Source organism: Elephas maximus, chromosome 8 (genome assembly GCF_024166365.1).
Source record: "Elephas maximus indicus isolate mEleMax1 chromosome 8, mEleMax1 primary haplotype, whole genome shotgun sequence".
Lineage (NCBI taxonomy): Eukaryota > Metazoa > Chordata > Mammalia > Proboscidea > Elephantidae > Elephas > Elephas maximus.
In genome coordinates, this window is record NC_064826.1 from 76,312,003 (window position 1) to 76,332,457 (window position 20,455).

The following is a 20,455-nucleotide window of genomic DNA, read 5'->3' on the forward strand; positions in this document are numbered from 1 at the left end:
GGGTGTCCAAAATCTAGGAATGGAAGTAAATGACTGTATCAACATTTGAAAATGCTTTTTACATCTTAACGAAGAGAACTGCCATATGCATAACTATTTAATGTCAGTGAGGTAAGAAAAGAAAGAAATTCTAGTTGTGTATTTTGCCAGTATAAGTAAGTTAGCCCTTCTGTTCAACATCACTCCCTTAAGACCTTTAGAGTTACTGGCTGAAGTGCAGAGACCTTTCCAGACGTAAGTTAACTTTTTGGCAGCTCTTGCTTCCCCCCTCCCACACCCATACATACCCATCTCCACACTCACACACTCATAAAGGAAGAAGAGAAACAATATCTATGTTAGGATTTGGAGGAGGCTCTGGGAGAGAAAAGGCAGTCAGTGAGCTCCACAATACCTCACACCTTATCCAGAGCTGGATTCCCCTTTCTGTGTTTTATCCACCCACTTCTTCTACCCACCACCTGTCCATTAGCCACAGGACGAAGTAAAACTCTAGAGAAGTGCCTTCCCCTTTAGGTGCATTTACAAAGGATAAAAAGGAAATGTTGTGACTTTTAAAGTTACTCCACCAATCTGAGGAACAACTTTGTGTCTGCTTATGCTCCTGAGATTACTACAAGGCTTCACCCTGCTCTAACTCTCTGGTGAGTTTCCACCAACAAAATCTCTTTATTAAAGGTCTTCTGCCAACTAATTTTGGAGTAACATCCTATTTTCTTAGCAAGTTGTCATATTTTTACTCTGGACATCATTTTTCTCTCCAGAACTACATGAGATTCAGGAAAACACAGAACTCTAATGGCTCCTTTCTTCTCCCTTGTTCAGTCGTGTGCTGGAGCTCAGCCAAAGAAGTGTCAACTTCAAATCCCAGAGCCCTTTAAAATCCCAGAGCCCTTTAAAATCCCCAGAATTAGGATGTACTTTGTTGTCATTCCCATGGATGTATTTTTTGGCTTCTAAAAAGCATGCAAGGCATGTATACCATGTAGAACATAAAAGAATATTTTGTTGTGTATGAATGAATATTTGAATGGGGACAGGATCTGCCCAGACTGGAACATTCCTATGTAGTTCTACAATAGCTTTCTCAAATACAAAAGACCACACTCTTATTCCTTTATTTTTTGAGATATTATTCATATCCATTCATAAGTAAGAAGTATGCCACTGAAGGAGGACACTGTAGGGTTTAGCAGCAATGCTGTCATTGTGCTATTTTTCTTCAGTAGTTTTCCTTAGCATGAGGCTGTTTAATGTTATGTAAGAAAGAAGAACAAGAACAGTTCAGATACAGGTAAGTACAGATTTTTTTTTAAAATCCATTTCCACTTTCGGATAAAATAAATGTATCAAAAATGTTCAGTCAGATATTAAAGATGAAAAAGCAAGAATTATCATACTCTAAATCTCCATTCGATATAAATCAATTAATGATCTTTGTTGAACTGGTTTTGCATATGTAAGAATTATTTAAAGCACCAGCAAATGGTTTAAAAAGATGAAAAAGTACTTGTTTCTATAAATATCTTTAAAAAATCAGGTTACAGTAGATAGCTGAATTATGAGTTTACTGTTTACGACTTCCTCTCTAAAGATACAAGCATTGCATTCCTTGTCTTTTATAATGTAACCTGATACATTTGGTGAACACACATCTGGATATTTAGCCCAGCTCATTATTTCCTTCTGTATGTTCAAAAACTGTCACTTATTTCAGCTGAGATTCAGCCCTTGGGAGAACTGAAAAGGTTACATCCTTCTTTTGTCCAGGTTTTATAAACTCTTCTTTACCTTTTTCCCCAGGATCTCAGTAAGTATAAAAATAAGCAGTCCGAATTCCTTCTGGCTCTGGAGAAAGGGGGATAAGAGGGTGAGGGGCATGTGGCCCAGCATCATTGCTTCTATAAAGAATAAGAGCCTTCATAAAAAGAACAGACATTGACTGTCCATGCATATATGAAACGAGAAACTTTTTTTTTTTCACAAAGTAAATACAATTTGAATACAGGAAGAAAGGAGTTTGAAAGTCAGTGAGGAAGACCTGCACTTTGAAAGATAAGGACCTCACACTTACTAATGTGAGTTCATCAAGAAACTGTAATGATTTTGAAGGGGTAGACATCTAATAGCACAGCCTCAAGATATGTAATGTTGATCTTGACAGAATCACAACAGAAGTTAAAAATATTACAATCACAGTGCAAGAGTTTCACACATCTCTCTCAGTAATAGAAAAAAAGACAACAAATAGGAGATAAGAATACCATGATTAAGAAACTTGACCTAATGATATATATGTAACTATATGTTTTATATATGCTTAATGATAAAAAAAATTTTTTAATGATACACTTAACTATACATATAAAAATTTTTTTATATTTAACTATATATACAGTTAACTATTTATATAGTTAACTATATAACTATATCTAAACACATATAAAACTAACTATATATATTTAAATATAAGCATATTTAACTATCTATATATACACTTATATACCTAATTTTATATATATACTTATGTTTTGTTTATATATGCATGTAAATGCTTGTTTTATTTATTTATATATGTTTGCAGTGTATATATATGTACATGTGTATATGTTTGTGTACTTGCCAAAGTTTTAAGACATGCGGAAAGAATAAAGTGAAACTACAAAAATGTTTACCTAGTTAATTAAACTATTGTTTGGTTTTAAGCACACTTCAGGGGATACTTTTGGTTTAAAGTTCCAGCCTCAGATATTCTAATTTAACTGGTTCAGATAATAGCTTAAGCATCGCTATTTCTTAAAAGCCTTCCCGGAGATTCTAACGTGCAGCCAGAATAGAGCATCACTGCCCCAGGCCATCAGCCAGCGAACACTGTGGTCTAGGCCAGAGAGGACTACAATATAAGTGCAGTGGTACATGGCAAAAGGATGAGGGAGAGTCACATTTGGTGTTTCTTAATATAGCTTAAACCTTAATTTTCTGGTAATTTTTTTGGACACCTTAGCCACCAAATCACTCAATTTAACTTTTTTCCTACAAAAGTATTTGTGAATTTGTATCTCAACATGATGTAATACAGATAAATAAATTGGGTAGATGTTAATATTAGTATATGCTGCATTTAATTCAAAACTTTAATATTGAGATGAAAGACAAGTGGTAGAGCCCATGGGCTCTGAGCTCAGTGATCTTGTGTCAAAATTTCCAGACTCCAGCATTTTCCAGCTCTTAGATTTGGGCAAATTACTTAAACTCTCTGCCTCAGTTTCCTCTTTTGTAAAATGGATGTGATATAAATCATACCTTCATCACTTGTTTGCTTGAATTAAAGATGATAATGTTTAAGAAGCACTTAGAAACATAAAGTAAGAACTCAACAAATGTTAGTCATTATTAATGGTATTTCCTAAAATTATAGGCTTTCAATACCTAACAAAAGAGGAAGGTCTGGCACTTGGTTGACCATAATATACTCACAAATATTTTATTTTACTATACCTGATTCCAGAGAAAAAAATTCAAAATCTGGAATCCTTTAGGATTTGAAAAATGGCAAAATTATGTTTTATTACCTTTAAAACATCAAACATTTGAACTTTAGTGAAATTCAGTGGTCATGCTTCACCTACAAGCTTTTGCCACAACTTTTCAAGTTCTTCCAATTGGGTTTCTGATCTGTGTATACAATAAGTATGCATTTAGAGTCATTAAGAAAATAATGAGTATTTAAGATCTAAGTCATATGTATTGCCATTCCAAGGAGCTCCTGTTACATCGAAGTTGTGTATTTCTTTCAACTGAACTATGCTTATTCTAGAAACCGTGGTGGCATAGTGGTTAACAGCTATGGCTGCTAACCAGGAAGCGGGCAGTTTGAATCTACCAGGCGCTCCTTGCAAACTCTATGGGGTAGTTCTACTCTGTCCTATAGGGTCACTATGAGTCAGAATCAGCTTGACGGCAATGCTGTTTTCTTTTTTTTTTTAATGCTTATTCTGGAGGTCAGTCCTATACTGTAGCTATGAGTCGGAATTGACCTGATGGCAGTGGGTACAGGTATGCTTATTCATCTCCATTCTCCTAATATATTTACCAATCTCTTGACTTCAAGAATTGTATCTATCCTTTTTCATATCCCTGTTTGTTTTTGTGGTTTGTTATGACATTTGTTTAGTTAGAAAAATAAAGTTAAGGTATAAAAGTAACTTAATATTCCTATTTAGCCATTATCTCGTCATTTCATGATTCTTAATTATATGAAAACCTGCATTAATCCGTTTTGGTAATATTTCAAAAAATTGTTTTACAGATCTTTGCTATAAATATGATGTACATATAACTGCCTCTGCTCAAATATCCTCTACTTAGCCTCATGTACGTTCTTCTTTGTTTTCTACTCCATACTTTGGCTTTGTGTTTTATGTACAGTTCACTTTGTCCTCTTACTTAGAGCTAACTTCTTTCCTTAGCAACATTATCACCATGTTAGAGCCCATCAAATTCTTCATAATGAATATCCATCCCACTGTATGAATATATTTATAAAGAAAAAAAAAGATCACTACTGATGAAACCTAATACTAATGAAATAATGTTTCTTGTTGATTTAACTACCACCTTTGAATCCAGTGGATTTTACTAGATCTCATCTGAATTGTTTGTTTAACTCACAGCATAAGCACATCACATAGAGAACATGTCTTCTTCCATGTTTCAAGAGCTCCAAAGCACAGAGCTGGCATTGAAATGTGTTCTAAAAAATGATGCTGCACAGCTGTATTTGGTTGTGATATACAGTTTGGGGTTTTTTTTAACCATCAAGATTCATTAATTGGGAGGAAAAAAACTATGTGTATCTATATAGATATAGTTATGTCAATGACACAAAATGTAATTTTAGACATATATATGTATATAGTTTTTTCTTCCAGATTCTAAGATGTATAGGTAAATGAGGCTTCATGCTTTAAGATCATGGCCAAAATCCTATTAGAGTAAAAAAAAAAGTGAAAAAATCTGTTTTAGTAATTTTTTTCAAGTCATTTTCTAGGTTCTGGAAAAGCAATTTCAATCTCTGAGCTAAAAAGGCATTTTTGGCAAATCAAATATTTAATTAGGCTAAAAAGACAACAAAATAAACTTTAAAATGTAGATAAAATATACAAATTCAGGAGGATTTTGTTTTCTTTCAAATGTCTTCAATATTTTAAAAAAGAGCTATATAAAAAGTATTCAAGAATTTAAATTAAATGAAGCATGGATAAGCTTGATTTACAAAAAGCTTCAAGTAATACGACGTTCACTTGAGGAAAATAAACAATTTTAAAAGAAAAACACCTTTTGATTTTATTACAGTTGGCAACTATTAAGGAAAAGATCGTTAGTGTATTATTCATGTGAGTGCAAGCCTGAAAAACAGCCTGCCAAAGGCTCCTTCACATAACCTCCATCATGCTCTCTTAGCTGGCTTATTTATTCATTCACTTATGAAATAAATGTTTACTCGGTTCCTGCACTTTCAAAGGCATTTTTCATTTTAACTTCTTCACAAAACTAGGAAGTGGATAAAATCTACCTCAGAAAGGTTAGTCCCAAGGGTATGTATGTAGCAGGAGCCCTGGCGGTACAGTGGTTAAGCACTTGGCTGCTAACTGAAAAGTTGACGATTTGAACCCACCAGCCACTCCTCAAGAGAAAGATGTGGCAGCCTACTTCCATAAAGATTTACAGCCATGGAAACCTTATGGGGCAGTTCTACTCTGTCTTATAAGGTCACTACGAGTCAGAATCCACTCAATGGCAATGGGTTTGGTTTGGTTTGTGCGTGATAAAAGGTTGCACAGGGATGCATACCTACATCTCATGACTCAAACTCCAGTGCTCTTTCTGCTATATAATAGGCATGTGTACTACATTCTAGGACTAGAAGAAAAATAACGCATCAAGAAAGACAAAGCATATTCTCTGCCCACAAGTACAGTCATAAATCAATGACGGCTCATTAACTTTCACTCTATCTCTGTTTTTCAGATTAATTTTGGTTACTCACTGCACAGCTTTTTTAATTCCTGGACAGTATTACCAATGTCAAGCTATTCTTCAAATTCTCCAAATTAGTCCTGAAAATAGTTCCTGGAAATATTTCTACAATGTAGGATCAAGGCTCAAAAATAGGCTGATAGAGATTCCTGGTCATTCTTAGTCTTCATTATCAAGTGTATGATGTCTCTTTTTGATAACTAATTCAATGCATTTATACTTGCAAATCCTTCACGATGGTCATAATCTTTCTTTTGAATGTGCTTTTTATACATAATCTACACCTGGAATCCAAGAAATGCAAAGGAAGTTTGGACTATTGCTTTAAAGTTGACTGCAGCAACCAATGATAAGAATAAATTATTTCCAGAAGAAAGACTTCCTCAAAAGGAGCTCCTTGAGGAGAAATCATGGTGACACTTGACCATATATACATTTCAAGGGCTTCTATGAACAATTGGTTAATATTAGTTATGGGATCACCAGTATTTTTGAATGGCAATAAAGAGAATGAACTCAGATAAAGATGGTTGACATAGGCGCCAAGTTTTTTGGTAAGAAGTCATGAAGATGAACTGGAAGTCATAGACAAGTTGATAAGAATGCCAAGGCTTCCTTCGCATAAGTCTAAATGATAGCTGCTCCAAAGGTGAGGAGAAGGTGAGATGTCATGGGAGGAAGTGAGAAACTACAAGTACAGGTGACGTCACACTTAAAGACCCAATAAGAATACCATCACTAAATATTTTTTAAATAAGATCATTTAATTTTATTATTCTACACTCCATTCTAAAGCCTTCAAAGCACTCTATAGAAACTACTGTGCTACCTTAGTTTTCGTGTAAGTTATAAAAATTAGAAATTTCTTTCTCAATGTTCCAAGTTAAAAGGGGATCTAATATAAAGAACAAATTCAGTTTCAAATACCTCTTAAACACAAGATTTAAAATATATACTATATTATTACTTCCTATATTCTAAGATGGTCATTTAGGTTTTAGAACTATTGAAAGTTTTACATTTAATAAATTTCATCAATTACCGTATTTTTATACAAATAACACATACCTTCTATGTTTGCCAACTTCGGCTATGCAAATTCTTTTTTTTACATGTTGACGTAAAAAAATTAACATAGCACACTTATGAAAATACCTCGCAGGGGATAGGGCACGGCTGGCAAACAAACGTAGAAGGCTCACATTATTTGGATAAAAATACAGTAGCCAATTTAGGCTTAGTAATCTTTTTTTAATCCAAGAAGCTCAAGAAATTTGATAAGTTTTTCTTATATCTGTGTATTTCCAGATTTAATGTTTTACATTATTATTAATTACGTTTAAATTTAAATATTGACTGTCATTCTTAAAATCAACACATTGAACTACATAGTGCATTTTTTTTTCTTACTAGCTTTCTATCACGAGTCAAAAGTCTTTGAATTTATGATTAGCCATCATACCCTAAAGGTAGTATATGTATTTCCAGGTTTTCATTTTTTTTAACGTCCATGTCCTTCATGGAATTTGACTCAGAAGTTTCTACTGAAGTAAACTTTCAAAAACCTTGATTTTGTGCCTTTAATATTTCATTTGATTGCTATTCCTAACTGAGAGCACTTACAACCAACATATTTAAAGTTCTGTATTTGGTAATATATTTTCTGGTACTTTGTTTCCTATCATAATGGGCTTTCAGAGATGAAGCAAATTTTAGATTTCACAAATAAACAATATCTCTACAGTACAGTGTGCTATTAAACAAACAAAAAACAAACCCACTGCCGTTGAGTCGATTCCAACTCATAGCGACCCTATAGGACAAAGTAGAACTGCCCCATAGAGTTTCCAAGGAGCGCCTGGTGGATTCGAACTGCTGACCTCTTGGTTAGCAGCCGTAGCACTTAATGACTACACCACCAGGGTTTCCTAGTGTGTTATTAGAGGTTCCTAAAACTAAGCAATAAAATGTGTACACTTTCTGTGCTACCCATTTATTGCATAGAAAATGAGGAAGATTGTCAAAGAATTTATTTTAGGAAGAAAACTACCAGTTTTAAATGATATACAAATAGTTTACTACTAGGCCATATTTTATTCTTAATCACTCTCAGTTGGAAGGTATCCTCTTGCAGCATATTCAAGAAAATGATTTCATGAACTGACCTATTATTTTCAAAGGCAAGGACAAAATAATTTTTCTTCTAGCTTACATATTCACCTGAAATTGTTTTAATGAATTAACACTTCTCATAGTTTCAATGAATGCACAGGTTTAAAGTGCTTATCAAAAATAATGCTATATTTAAAGTTTAGCAGCCTTAAGCATAACATTTGTTGACTCTACTCCTACTTCTTTCATCCTTGCATGGGGAGGATATTTGGTTATAAATACTCCTACACACACAGCTCACTTATTCACCCTGATCTCAAGTCTCTTGTCCTTTCCATCTCTCATCTATATTTTATTACTATTCCTGGTTTCTTTCTTATCCTTCCTTCTCTCCCACACATTCAAATCAACTGCCTACTGAAATCCTGAGTTCCACTCTTCAGTATCCGTTCAAAACTAATATGTTCCCAAATAATCCTTCAGAATTCTTTGCATGCCTTATTCCTCCTCAAAGACCACTTGTTCACCTTAGTTCTCCAACCCTTACTTATCCCTACAGAGGTTTAAGAGCCATTTCTTGCTCTTCCTTTTCCCTTTCCAAAACATTTCTTTGGAAGGTACAGACAAGAATCCCAAAAAAGCAAATTCAATAAACCAGAGCAGTAAGAGGGCTTTTTTTTTTTTTAAGAGGTCTTTGAATTAGATGAGAAATTTTTAATGACTATGGTAACACTGAATTGCATTATGATTAGTGCCTAGCTGATTTCATTTTCCTGTGCAATATGGATGTACTGCCAAGAAATTGAATCAAGTTACGTATTACAACACACTGTAATAAAGCATGATAAATTGTCTAAATTCGTGAGGTAGAAGAATCAGGATCAGCATAACATTGGTTTCTATGAGGTGGAGATCAGGTGGAGATCAGGTATATCTCTGCCTTCCCACTTCTCCATTACTTCTAACACCAGCTGCCCCACCCATGGCACTCTACTCTTCAGGGTTTGATAATTCATTGCAATGCCCACACAGAACTCACAGACCATAGTCATAATTATATCGTTTATTAGGGAAGTAATAGGATACAATGCAGGATCAGAATCAACTTGGAAGTAACAGGAACAACTTGGTATCAGTGTCAGGAAGCCCATAGGCAAGGTCTAGAAGGGTGTCCAAAGTGGAGAGCATATCCCTCCTTTCTTCAGTGCAGGACAGCTTTTGACCAGGACAACTCTCAGAGCAAAAAGGCTCATGGAACTGATAAGCTCTCCACTGAACAGCTCTAAGACTTTTCTTAGCCAGTGCCACTGCGCTCCTCTACTGATCAGTGGGCATGACTACTCTGCTGGGCAACTGCCTTCTCTCCCAGGCTGGTGCCCCGACTTGGCTTCTGTGCTGGGTGGCTGCCCTCTCTACCATGTAGGCCTCTCTACTCTCAGACTCCCCATTGTCGGCCACTCCACTGTCAGCCTCTCCGCTGCTAATTGACTCAGTTCATAGGCAATGTAGCAGTCTGCTCAGCTCTTCCAGCTGCTTTTTGATGTCAGGCCTTTCTACCATTGACCTCTCTGTCACTAACTGGCCCAGCTAATAGGCAGTGTAGCAGCCCGCTCAGCTCTTTCAGTTGCTGCTCTTCTGGCAGCAGCTCTCCACCGTCAGTCCTCTCTGCCATTGGGTCTCTCTGCCGTTGGGTGCTCTGCCTTCAGGCTATGCATCATTGGCCTCTTTCCTGATGGCCTCTCCACCATTAACTGACATACCTCACAGCCAGTATAGCAGCTCACTCCACTCTCTCAGCTGTTCCCCACAGTCAGGCCTCTTTGCCATTGGTTCTTTCTGTTGTCGGCCCCTCTGACACTAAATGGACTAACTCATATCCAGTACAGCAGCTCTGAGCTCTGCTCTGCTCAGCTTTCTCATTTACTCTTTGCCATTGGGCCTCTTGCCAACAAGCCTCTCCACCTTCAGCTCTCTGCCCTAGGCCTCTCTGCTGCCAACAGGCCTGGTTCACATCCAGTGTAGCAGTTCACTCAGCTCTCACAGCTGCTGCTCACCTGGCAGCAGCTCTCCACAGTCAGGCATCTGCCATCAGATCTCTCTACTGTTGGGCTTCTCTGTTGCTATCAGCCTCTCCTTTGCTAAATGGTCCAGTTCATAGCCAGTGTAGCAACTTCGGGACCACCCTGCTCTCATGTGGCTCTGTTTCTCTGCTAGCCCAGGTCTTAGCTTGCAGCTCTCTCAGTTACAGCATCTTTTACCAGGCAGGGAAGGGGCCACCATGTCACAAAGGATATGTTACCCTCCTTGCTTCTGTCAACCAGGAGGCCTTAAAAACCTTGCATTTCAGCCCTCTACACACACCAGAGATATCATTGCTGCTGTCAGAGGGATGTTGGCTGAAAGCAAAGAAAACCAGAAACATCTTTACCTGTGTGTTATTGACTATGCAAAGGCATTCAACTGTGTGGATCATAACAAATTATGGATAACATTGTGAAGAACGTGATTCCAGAACACTTAATTGCGCTCACATGGAACCTGTACATAGACCAAGAGGCAGTTGTTTGAACAGAACAAGGGGTACTGTGTGGTTTAAGGTCAGGAGAGGCGTGTGCCTTTCACCATACTTATTCAATCTGTACACTGAGCAAACAGTCAGAGAATCTGGACTAAATGAAGAAGCAGAAAACAGCATCAGGATTGGAAGAAGACTGATTAAAAACCTGTGATATGCACATGACACAATCTTGCTTGCTGAAAGTGAAATGGGCTTGAAGTACTTACTGATGAAAATCAAAGACTATAGTCTTCAGTATGGATTACACCTCAACATAACGAAAATAAAAGTCCTCACAACTAGACCAACAATATCATGATAAATGGAGAAAAGATTGAAGTTGGCAAGGATTTCATTTTACTTGAATCCACAATCAACACCCAATGGAAGCAGCATTAGGCTAATATGCTGCAAGACACCTTTTTAAAGTGTTATTAAAAAAGTCACTTTGAGGACTAAGGTGCGCCTGACCCAAACCATGGTATTTTCTATAACCTCATATGCATGTGAAAGCTGGACAATGAGTAAGGAAGACTGAAGAAGAATTGATGCCTTTGAATTATGCTGTTGGTGGGGAATATACCATGAATTGCCAGAAGAACAAACAAATCTGTCTTGGAAATATAGCCAGAATGCCCCTTAGAAGCGAGGATGGCTAGATTACATCTCGCATACTTCAGAAATGTTATCAGGAGGGACCAGTCCCTGGAGAAGGACATCATGCTTGGTAAAGTAGAGGGTCAGCAAAGAATAGGAAGACCCTCAATGAGATGGAATGATACAGTGACTGCAACAATGGGCTCAACATAGCAATGATCGTGAGGCTGGCACAGGACGAGGCAGTGTTTTGTTCTGTAGTACATGGGGTTGCTATGAGTCTGAACCAACTTGATGGCACCTTATAACAACATTTATACCAGTCCCCATCAGCTATAAGGCAGAATCTCCTTGATCACACCAGAGTTCAGCCAATCCTGAATTACCCATGACATGTCAATTAACTCAGGTCTTGTACAAAAGTAACATTTTCTGCTGACAGAAACTAGTTCTTCCTCTGGGCAAAAGTAACAACCTGCTGGGGAAGAAAGCAACCTGGGAGACTCCCAAGTTATCTGCAAAGAACAGAGACAAAGGTAACAATGTCCTCAGGGCTTAAGCGAAAAATCTTCCAAGCTGTTTTTCCAAAGAATCAAGGCAAAAGGCCACATAAAGGATCTCAATTGCACCATACACACATTACCTAGGAATCCATACTCTTACAGGGTTCTTCTGAGTGACGCTTGATAATTCTCATACGTAGTTTGCTATTGTGTGAAAGTGTAGACTCTACCAAGCATGTCATGATAAGAATAAGGCAGTGCAATAGAGTTTAAAATAATGTTACATCCATCATTTTCACAACTTTGCCTTTTCATAAATTTGATATAAGAGGTATAAATAAGTACCTTCAATCATTTCTTCATTTTCAAAAGAGAGTTCAAATTGTTTCCACTCAAATTTCAAAGTAAGCTTTCATTACTTTTATTTTATTCACTTATTAATGCAGTCAACAAAAATTCACTGACCACCTACTATGTGCCAAACACAGTTCAACATAAATTATCATTAAAGCCTTGATTTGCAACTTACCATGGGCCATGCGATGGAACCAGTAGTAGCCAAAGTCAACTGCTAAGAAGGTCAAATACCAAGTCCATGGAGAATCCCAAGGCAAGCTGAAGATTCTGTAGCTCTCCCAGATATAAATGTAACTGGTCAGTTCAATACTCCTGAAAAGCAAACTAGAAAAATAAAATTCAGGAACAAGGTGTTATGGATTGAACTGTGCTCCCCAGAAATGTGTGCTGTAATTCCTAACCTGAATGGGTTGTCTTTGTCATGTTAATGAGGCAAGATTAGTGTAGGGTGTATGTTCAGTCAATCTCTTTTGAGATATAAGAGAGATTAAACAAGCAAGCTAAGAAGCAGAGATTAGTAAAGAAAGATGCCAAACCACGTGAAGATTGCTCAGAAGCAGAAGTTCAGAAGAGACAAGAACCCTCCTCCAAAGCCCACACCCTGAATTCAGACTTCTAGCCTCCTAAACTGTGAGAAAATACATTTCTGTTTGTTAAAGCCATCCACTTGTGGTATTTCTGTTGTAACAGCACCGGATAACTAAGACACAAGGATTATACCAAATTTTAGACAGTGTTTTAAAATGAATCTATGCATATGCAAAAAAAGAAGAAGAAACAATTTCTCTCCTCTATTTTATTTCATCCTGCTCAATTTCCTTGGTATTGAAATGATTCACATGATGTTTCCTTCAATTTCATAGGCACATGGATGTTAGCTTTTTGTGTTCTTAATTCTACTGGGCTTAAGAGGCTCAGTTTCTATGATTGTCATTTCTAAATCTTAATGAAGAACACTATAAGGCCACTTGAGGAAGGACATAGAAAAGGTGGAAAACTATTGGTAGCATATTTTTAAAGGGGATTGAAAATTTGCCTTAAAATTTATTAATCCCTTAAAATTGCTTTCAGATTAAAGTTGTTTCTAACTCTCCTCTCTCCCCCTCCCGCACTTTTTCATATGCACGCACACACACCCACATGAAACTACAGCTAAAGGCTTCTGAGAGGCATCCCAGGATGAGTTAGAGTTGTTGTGCAAGGTCCATTAACTCCCTTATCTTCCTGACTAACAGCTGATATGCTCTAGGCAACATTTTCTTAGTAACATTTTTCAGGCCAGAAGGCTGCACCTTGAGAACCAGCTCCAGCCGGCTACCCAAGCCTGCATAGAACCTGACCTAGGAACCTCCCTCCTCTGGAGGGGAGCATATTTGCCAGCCCACTGTTTTACCCGAAGCCCATTCTGGAACGAGAGGTCCACCAGTATATCCAGCCCAAGATGACTCGGCAACTGGACTCCCAAACTTGGACAGGGGAGGGGAATTCTAAGAATGGGCAGGCTAAAGGGGGACTGAGGTGTAAAACTCAGAACCAGTCTCCCCATAAAAGATCCTCAAATCCCCAGCTTGGGTAGCGTGTGATCTTCTGGTCACTAGACCCTGAGTTGCTCCTTATCTGCACAGATAATAAACTTGCCACTTTCTGTTTCCCTTGCAACTGGTGTTTGTCTTATTTCAATTGGCTGATAGGATAGAACAAGAATCCGAGAGGTGGACAAGAATCCGAGAGGTGCTCAGTTATATACACACAGACACATAGACACACACACCTTTAATGTTTTTTAAGAAATTAAACTAAAGACCACATTTCAGGTTCTCTTAGCATTTCAATATTTCTTATAGAAAATATAAACTAGAGCTTTCCAGATGTAAATGTATAATTTTCTCCTAAAAATACAGTATACAAACCTAGTTAAAATAAGTGATTATTTAAAAAAAATAACTAGACCCTAGAATATATCTTGTTGTCTGTTTTATCAAACCTCTTAAAATTCTTATTTCAGGGACTTTCAGACTTATATATAATATAATTCAATGTTATAAAGTCTATTTTTCTTTTAAATATTCTATGATCAACATTAAAACTCAATCATTCTTTTTTCACTTTTGTAAATTTGATTGAGTTGACTTTTTCTTCTGTATTTATTATTAAAATGTAAAATGAATTGATCATTCTACCTCATAAAGATTTATTCATAAACCACCAATAAATTTGTGGATGAAAACAGGAAATAGTTAAATATTCTAATTTCAGGTAAAAGTTGAAGAAGCAGCTCAAATTAGTATATCATTAAAATTCATCATGATAATAGCATTTCCCATTACCAGGTCAGTGCCTATGAATTAGCATGCTACTGGATCTTCAAGAAATTTGGGCCTTTAATATTACTCCTCTCTCAGATTTAATTATGAAACTTTAAAGAACCTCTTATACAGTGAATGCTTCAAATTATTGTTTAAATTAAAAGACTAAACTACTTTACAACACCATTAATGCAAATAACAATAAATAACAAATGCTTATATTTTCACAGACTTCAACTTGCCACGTTAAACTCAATTTTCAATTCGAGATTACATGGCTAGAAGGAGTAGTTCTGCCTGCCACGCCCTAAGGGCAAGTCTTGAGGCCAAAGAAGTGCCCACCCAAGACCGCTGCCACAACCTAGGCAATGCTCTGGGTACCTCAGAATCCAGTGCCATAGCACGTTTGAACTTCACTTCAGAGCCTGTGTAAGCCTCCTTCCTAGTCTGGTTCTCCTGAGGTCAGATCTCTACAGGTGTGCAAACTATTAGGCCTGACAAGGTGGGCAAGTATGGCTGTTTTTAGACACGTAGACAGAGCTTAGACAAGCAGTCTATGATGTCCCCACACATATGTGAGGTCCCTCATGGGAGGACAGGCCATGGGCTGGTGCTCTTCTGTGCTATTGATTGCTTTTGTGTGCCCTTTCCAGCCATGGTCTTGTAATTCCCACCCAGGTGATTGGGTAGTAGGGTAATTGTGGCCCACCAAAGGGATTGGTCGTTTTCCCTTAAAAGAGAGCCAATTCCAGAACACAGACGATCCTACCAACACAAAGGAAAAACAGCCAGGAGCAGAGAGCAAGTCCTTTGGACCCAGGATCCCTACGCTGAGAAGCTCCTGGAAGCAAGAGACGGAGAAAAAGAGAGAGAGCAAGCTGTAACCTTGAAGACAGTGAGAAGTGGTTGCAGGAAAGACACAGCAGCAGAGACTCAGCAGCAGGCGACAGTGTGGTGGGCTTCCTGGCCCACGGAGACAGAAAGCCAAGTGCTTCTGGGGAGAGGCCTAGGACCAGCGAGAGGTGTGCCTGTGAGCATGGCTGGGAAGAGGCTGTCCTGATGGAAGAACTTTATCCTGAGCATTCCTGAGCCTGAATTGTAACCTGTTACTTCCCTAATAAAGCCCATAATCAGGAGTATGGTCTGTAAGTTCTGTGTGGCCCTTGCAATGAATTATCGAACCCAGTAGAGACTGCTGTGGGAGAAACAGTTGGTGTCAGAGTTGGTAAAGATGACAGAAAGGAAGCTTGTCTGACCTCAGCCTCATAGGAATCAGCCTTGGGCTGTTGATTTTCCAATGCCCTTGTGAAGCTAGAGGTCAGACATCAACCTCAAGCCATTTTTACAGGCTCCTACACTGTCCTGGAATTACAAGGAATCCAAGAACTTGGAATGTAAAACCTGCCTTCCAAGTTGTTATCAAGATCCAAAAAAAAAAAAACCAAACCAAACCCATCGCTGCTGAGTTGATTGACTCATAGTGACCGTATAGGACAGAGTACTACTCCCCCATAGGGTTTCCAAGGAGTGGCTGATAGATTCAAACTGCCAACCTTTTGGTTAGCAATCATAGCCCTTAACCACCACACCAATGTATTTGTCAAAATAGGGGGACGGAATAGATTTTATTTTACAGCTTGTTACCTTGGCTGTCAGCTTTTACATATTTAGACCAGGGCTCCTCAACATCATTGCTATTGTAGACCAGATGACCCTTTGCAGTAAGGGGCTGTTCTATGCATTCCAGAATGTCTAACAGCATCCATCTACTAGATATACCAGTAGCACCAATGCCTATTCCAGTTGCGACAACAAAATTATCTCAAAAAAAAAAAAAAACCCGTTGCTGTCCAGTCGATTACAACTCATGCAAAATGTCTATTGAGGAAGGATGAGGGGAGGGGAGGGAGTGGACTTTGATCCTAGTTGAGAACCACTGCTCTAAAAAATCTGATCCACAAAGAAAAATTAAAATTTAGAAAATCCAACGAAAACTTGAAATATTCTATAGCTTCTAATGTAAGCATTTGTTCATGGTGTGAAAGCAGATGCATTCATGGATTCGTTCAATCATTCAACAAATTCACGTTAAGAGCCTACTAGCTGCCGGACAAAGGAGCCCTGGTGTCACAGTGGTTAAAGTGCTTGGCTGCTAACCAAAATGTTGGTGGTTAGAGCCCACCAGCAGATGAGGGGGAAAGATTTGGCACTTTGCTTCCGTAAAGATTTACAGCCTTGGAAACCCTATGGGGCACTTCCACTCTGTCCCTTAGGGTTGCTATGAGTTGGAATCAACTTGACCGCAGTGGGTTTAGTTTTCGATTACAGGCCAGACAACACTCGCAACACTGAGGATAAATCAGTGAATATGGTAAGCATAATCACCTGCCTCTTAAAAGTACCAACAGTTCAGTATACACATATTTTAAGTTGCTATCTTCCTTGTCAGTTCTATTTGAAATAGGCATTAAGATGCTAAAACTTCAATAAAAGAAGTTTCCAAAAAAAAAAAAAAAAAAACCTCCGTTCGTAAAACAACGAGACCCTGCTTGAAATTGAAATACTTTTTTATTTCCTGTTCAGGTGCCAGATCTTGAGCAGACACCCAATTTATTATTCTGTCAACTGACTTACTAAGGTTGACACAAATCTAGCTCAAATATGCCTGACATAGTACAGTCAAGGCTTTTTTTTCACACTTTAGCACAAAGACAAACTTTCCTCAAAGCAAAGAGAAGGTGGGGAGAAGCTGTGGGAGTTATATTCCCTGCTTTCTATCAGCAAGATGAACATGATCCTCTTCCACTATAAATGTTTAAAAAAAAAAAAAAGCCATAGAAAGAAAAAAAGCCACAACTAAAAACAATTCACCAAAGTGATACAGCTGGGAAATGGCGATCAAGCTCTGGAAAGCCCTTGATTGCAGGAAATAGCACCTACATTTTCAAAAATGTTCCCACCAGACCTAGAATCATAAACCAAAGATCCTTCCCTTTTCTCGTCCCAATGCCTTTGCCCCCATCCCCACCCCCGCCCCAGCATATGACTCTGCCCTCTGGAATTCAAACTTCAAGTCTCTAAACCCCATCCTGTGGGAAGAGAAATATATACTACATATTGTAATAGTGAACTTCGTTATCACATGGAAATGGAATATTGGATTTCGAGGGAGCTTGGAATTACCAAATACCAGATCCCTTTCAGTTATTAAGTTTGAATGCAAGACAAGGGAAATGATCTATATACAAGGAGACAATACAATCCTCTAATCAACAACCTATGCACATAGAGGCTTTCCTCCCATTGTTGTATTTTCTTCATAAAACAAAAAAGAAAACAAACCCATTGCAGTTGAGTTGATTCCCACTCAGAGCGACCCTATAGGACACTGTAGAACTGCCCCGTAGAGTTTCCAAGGAACACCTGGTGGATTTGAACTGCCAACCTTTTGGTTAGCAGCCATAACACGTAACCACTACGCCACCAGCGTTTCCGTTTTCTTCATGAGTTCCCCCAAATAGCAGTTTTCTCTTGGGCCTGAAGCATATCTTTTAGCAAATGAAAGCTATTTCTCTAACTAGGTGAGGTGATTCCTTACATATTTGTATAACGCTTTCTTCAGAACACATTAGAAATTTGTCCTGTCAACGTTTGGTTACTGTAAAAAGCTGCTAAGGTACTAAACTGCTACTGTAGTACTGAACCTCAAATTTTATAGTTCATATATAGTGTTAAGATAAAAAAAGTCAATAAATAGGAATAAATATTATTTGGGAATTGAGAATTACAAAGCTGATTTACCTATCACCAAGAGTGGATATGTGACATTAGGTACATCATTTAACTTTTCAGTATCTTGGGGCTAACTTAAGATATGACAGCATTTGGCTGAGAGAACTCTAAAATTATCTAGCTCTCCAATTAGTCATTTTGAGAAAGAAAGTGAAAGCTCTCATTGCAAAATGATAAAATTTCACAGCAACTGAATTGGTAAAATTATGTGTGTGGTATTCACAGAAATCTGCCAACTTATTCTATTTCTTCACTGTCATGGCTTCGTGTAGGATCTAATGAGGCCAGACCATGCAAAACTGAGGAAGATAAATCAGACTTGTTTTTATTTCTAATACTTTTGTCTTTAATCCAGAAAGAAAAGCAATTTTTTAAGTCAGATCATTATCACCACCTTTTTTAAAATCTCAGAAAGTTATAAATAAATGGGTTTTTTTGTGTTCTACATACTGATTTTTCTCAGAGATTTTGTTATTTATTTCAAAATCTCTTAAGCCTGGCCCAGGGACTTAACACTGCCCATCTGCGAAGTTGCTGCCCCTTTGCTCCATCTAGTGGAATATTGGTTTTTTTCTCAGTAACAACGAGATCCATAATGCAGCCTCTACCTTCTGCAAACATGGAATTTGCACCGCCATTTCTTCCTGTGAAAACTGTCCTTACGTTTATGAAACAATCACTTAGTGTGTGTAATTTCTTTTTACATCGACCATAAAATCATACACTTTTAAAAACAAGTGTTGTAGATTTGGAACAAAAAAAATTGTATTATTCTTATTTGGCAGAAAAATGAACTCATTGAATACGCACACATGTCTAGGCCAATAAGCACCAGAAAACTTGCTTTGGTTAGGGAAAGTTTGCCTAATAGCAGTTCCTGAAGTTACACAATTAATAGCCAAGACAGTCTTCTAAGGCAGAAGTTAATAGAAAATGGGGCATTCTTCCTAGCAAAAATAATCAACAAACCAACATGTTCTTAAATTTTATTTTCCTCACTTGGGACGTTTTAATAACTTTCTATGTTAGTGGGGAAAAAAAAGCATTAATGTAAATAATAAGATATCATTTTAACATTACATAAATTCATTTACTTAATTTAGACAATGAATAACTGATTATTGAAGTCATCATCCAACAGGACACGCACTCGTTTGTTAGAAGTCTGATGTTGCCACCAGCAGTATTGCCTCTGATGCTAAAAGCAGAGTATAAAAACTCAGTACACAGTTTTCCTTTACTTTCCAGCCTCACCCTCAGGAGTCAAAAGTATTTCAAAGAAATTTAATTTCCTCCTTTTTAAATAAATTTTTTTTTCAATGAATTGAAACATTCTTGTCAAGAATGGAAAATTCCATGGCAGACATGGCCTGTAAAACTATGCATATGTAAGGGCAAGACTTGCAGAGCTAGCTCTGTAGTAAAAACTGGCAGTGACCCAAATGCGTTAAAAGCAGTGTCCCCAACTTATTTGAAAATTTGCCTACTTATCCCTACAACCTACTGCAATTTGATTTATAATCTGCTGTTTCAACAGAATAAATGAACCCATTAAAAACAAACCTACTGTAGATATTTATATCGGGAATAAAACTTCTCTAGGGAGGATGCAATTTATGGAAGCAGAAACATTGGAAGGAAGTAACAAATTGAGGTCCGGGATTTCTAATGAACGATTGGAAATTGAGTTCCGCTTAAACAAGCAGGGAAAAAAAAGATGTGATTATTTTTCACATGTAAGTCAGTAACAGTATATTTCACAAGTTTTAGAAAGATTTTTTTGAAAACATAGATTTAGTAAAAATTTTGATAAATCGAGTTTAATTCTTTATAGTCACATACGCAAGTAATTGATAAAAAAAAATAGGCAGACAAAATAACTGCATATGATACATGTTTAATTTCAGGAACTAGAAATATGGCTCTAACTTTTTGTTTTTAACTTCAAGACTAGGTTCTGACTAGAAAGGCTGCCTACTGATTTCTGAAGAGTTAAAGAGATGCAGGCCTGCCCAGAATCAGATTCTTCGGACATATGGATTTGTATTACACCTCATAGTCTGTCCTACAGCCTTGTAAACAAGATATAATCTGCTCCATGATTAATATTTTCCCCTGACATTCAGATTTTAAAAGATTCAGAATGTATCTTTCTTATCCCAAGGGTAAGCATACTACCACTGTTTCAGATG

General features: G+C 37.4%; 1 protein-coding gene across 1 annotated transcript in view; it reads right to left on the bottom strand.

Annotated features, from left to right (window-relative positions):
* AGMO (alkylglycerol monooxygenase) overlaps nucleotides 1-20,455 on the bottom strand; it is a 386,087-nt gene that overhangs the window by 360,433 nt on the left and 5,199 nt on the right. The window contains exon 3 of the mRNA XM_049893554.1: nucleotides 12,338-12,489. Within this exon, the coding sequence (XP_049749511.1) occupies nucleotides 12,338-12,489 (152 nt within the window). The remainder of the gene's footprint in view (nucleotides 1-12,337; nucleotides 12,490-20,455) is intronic.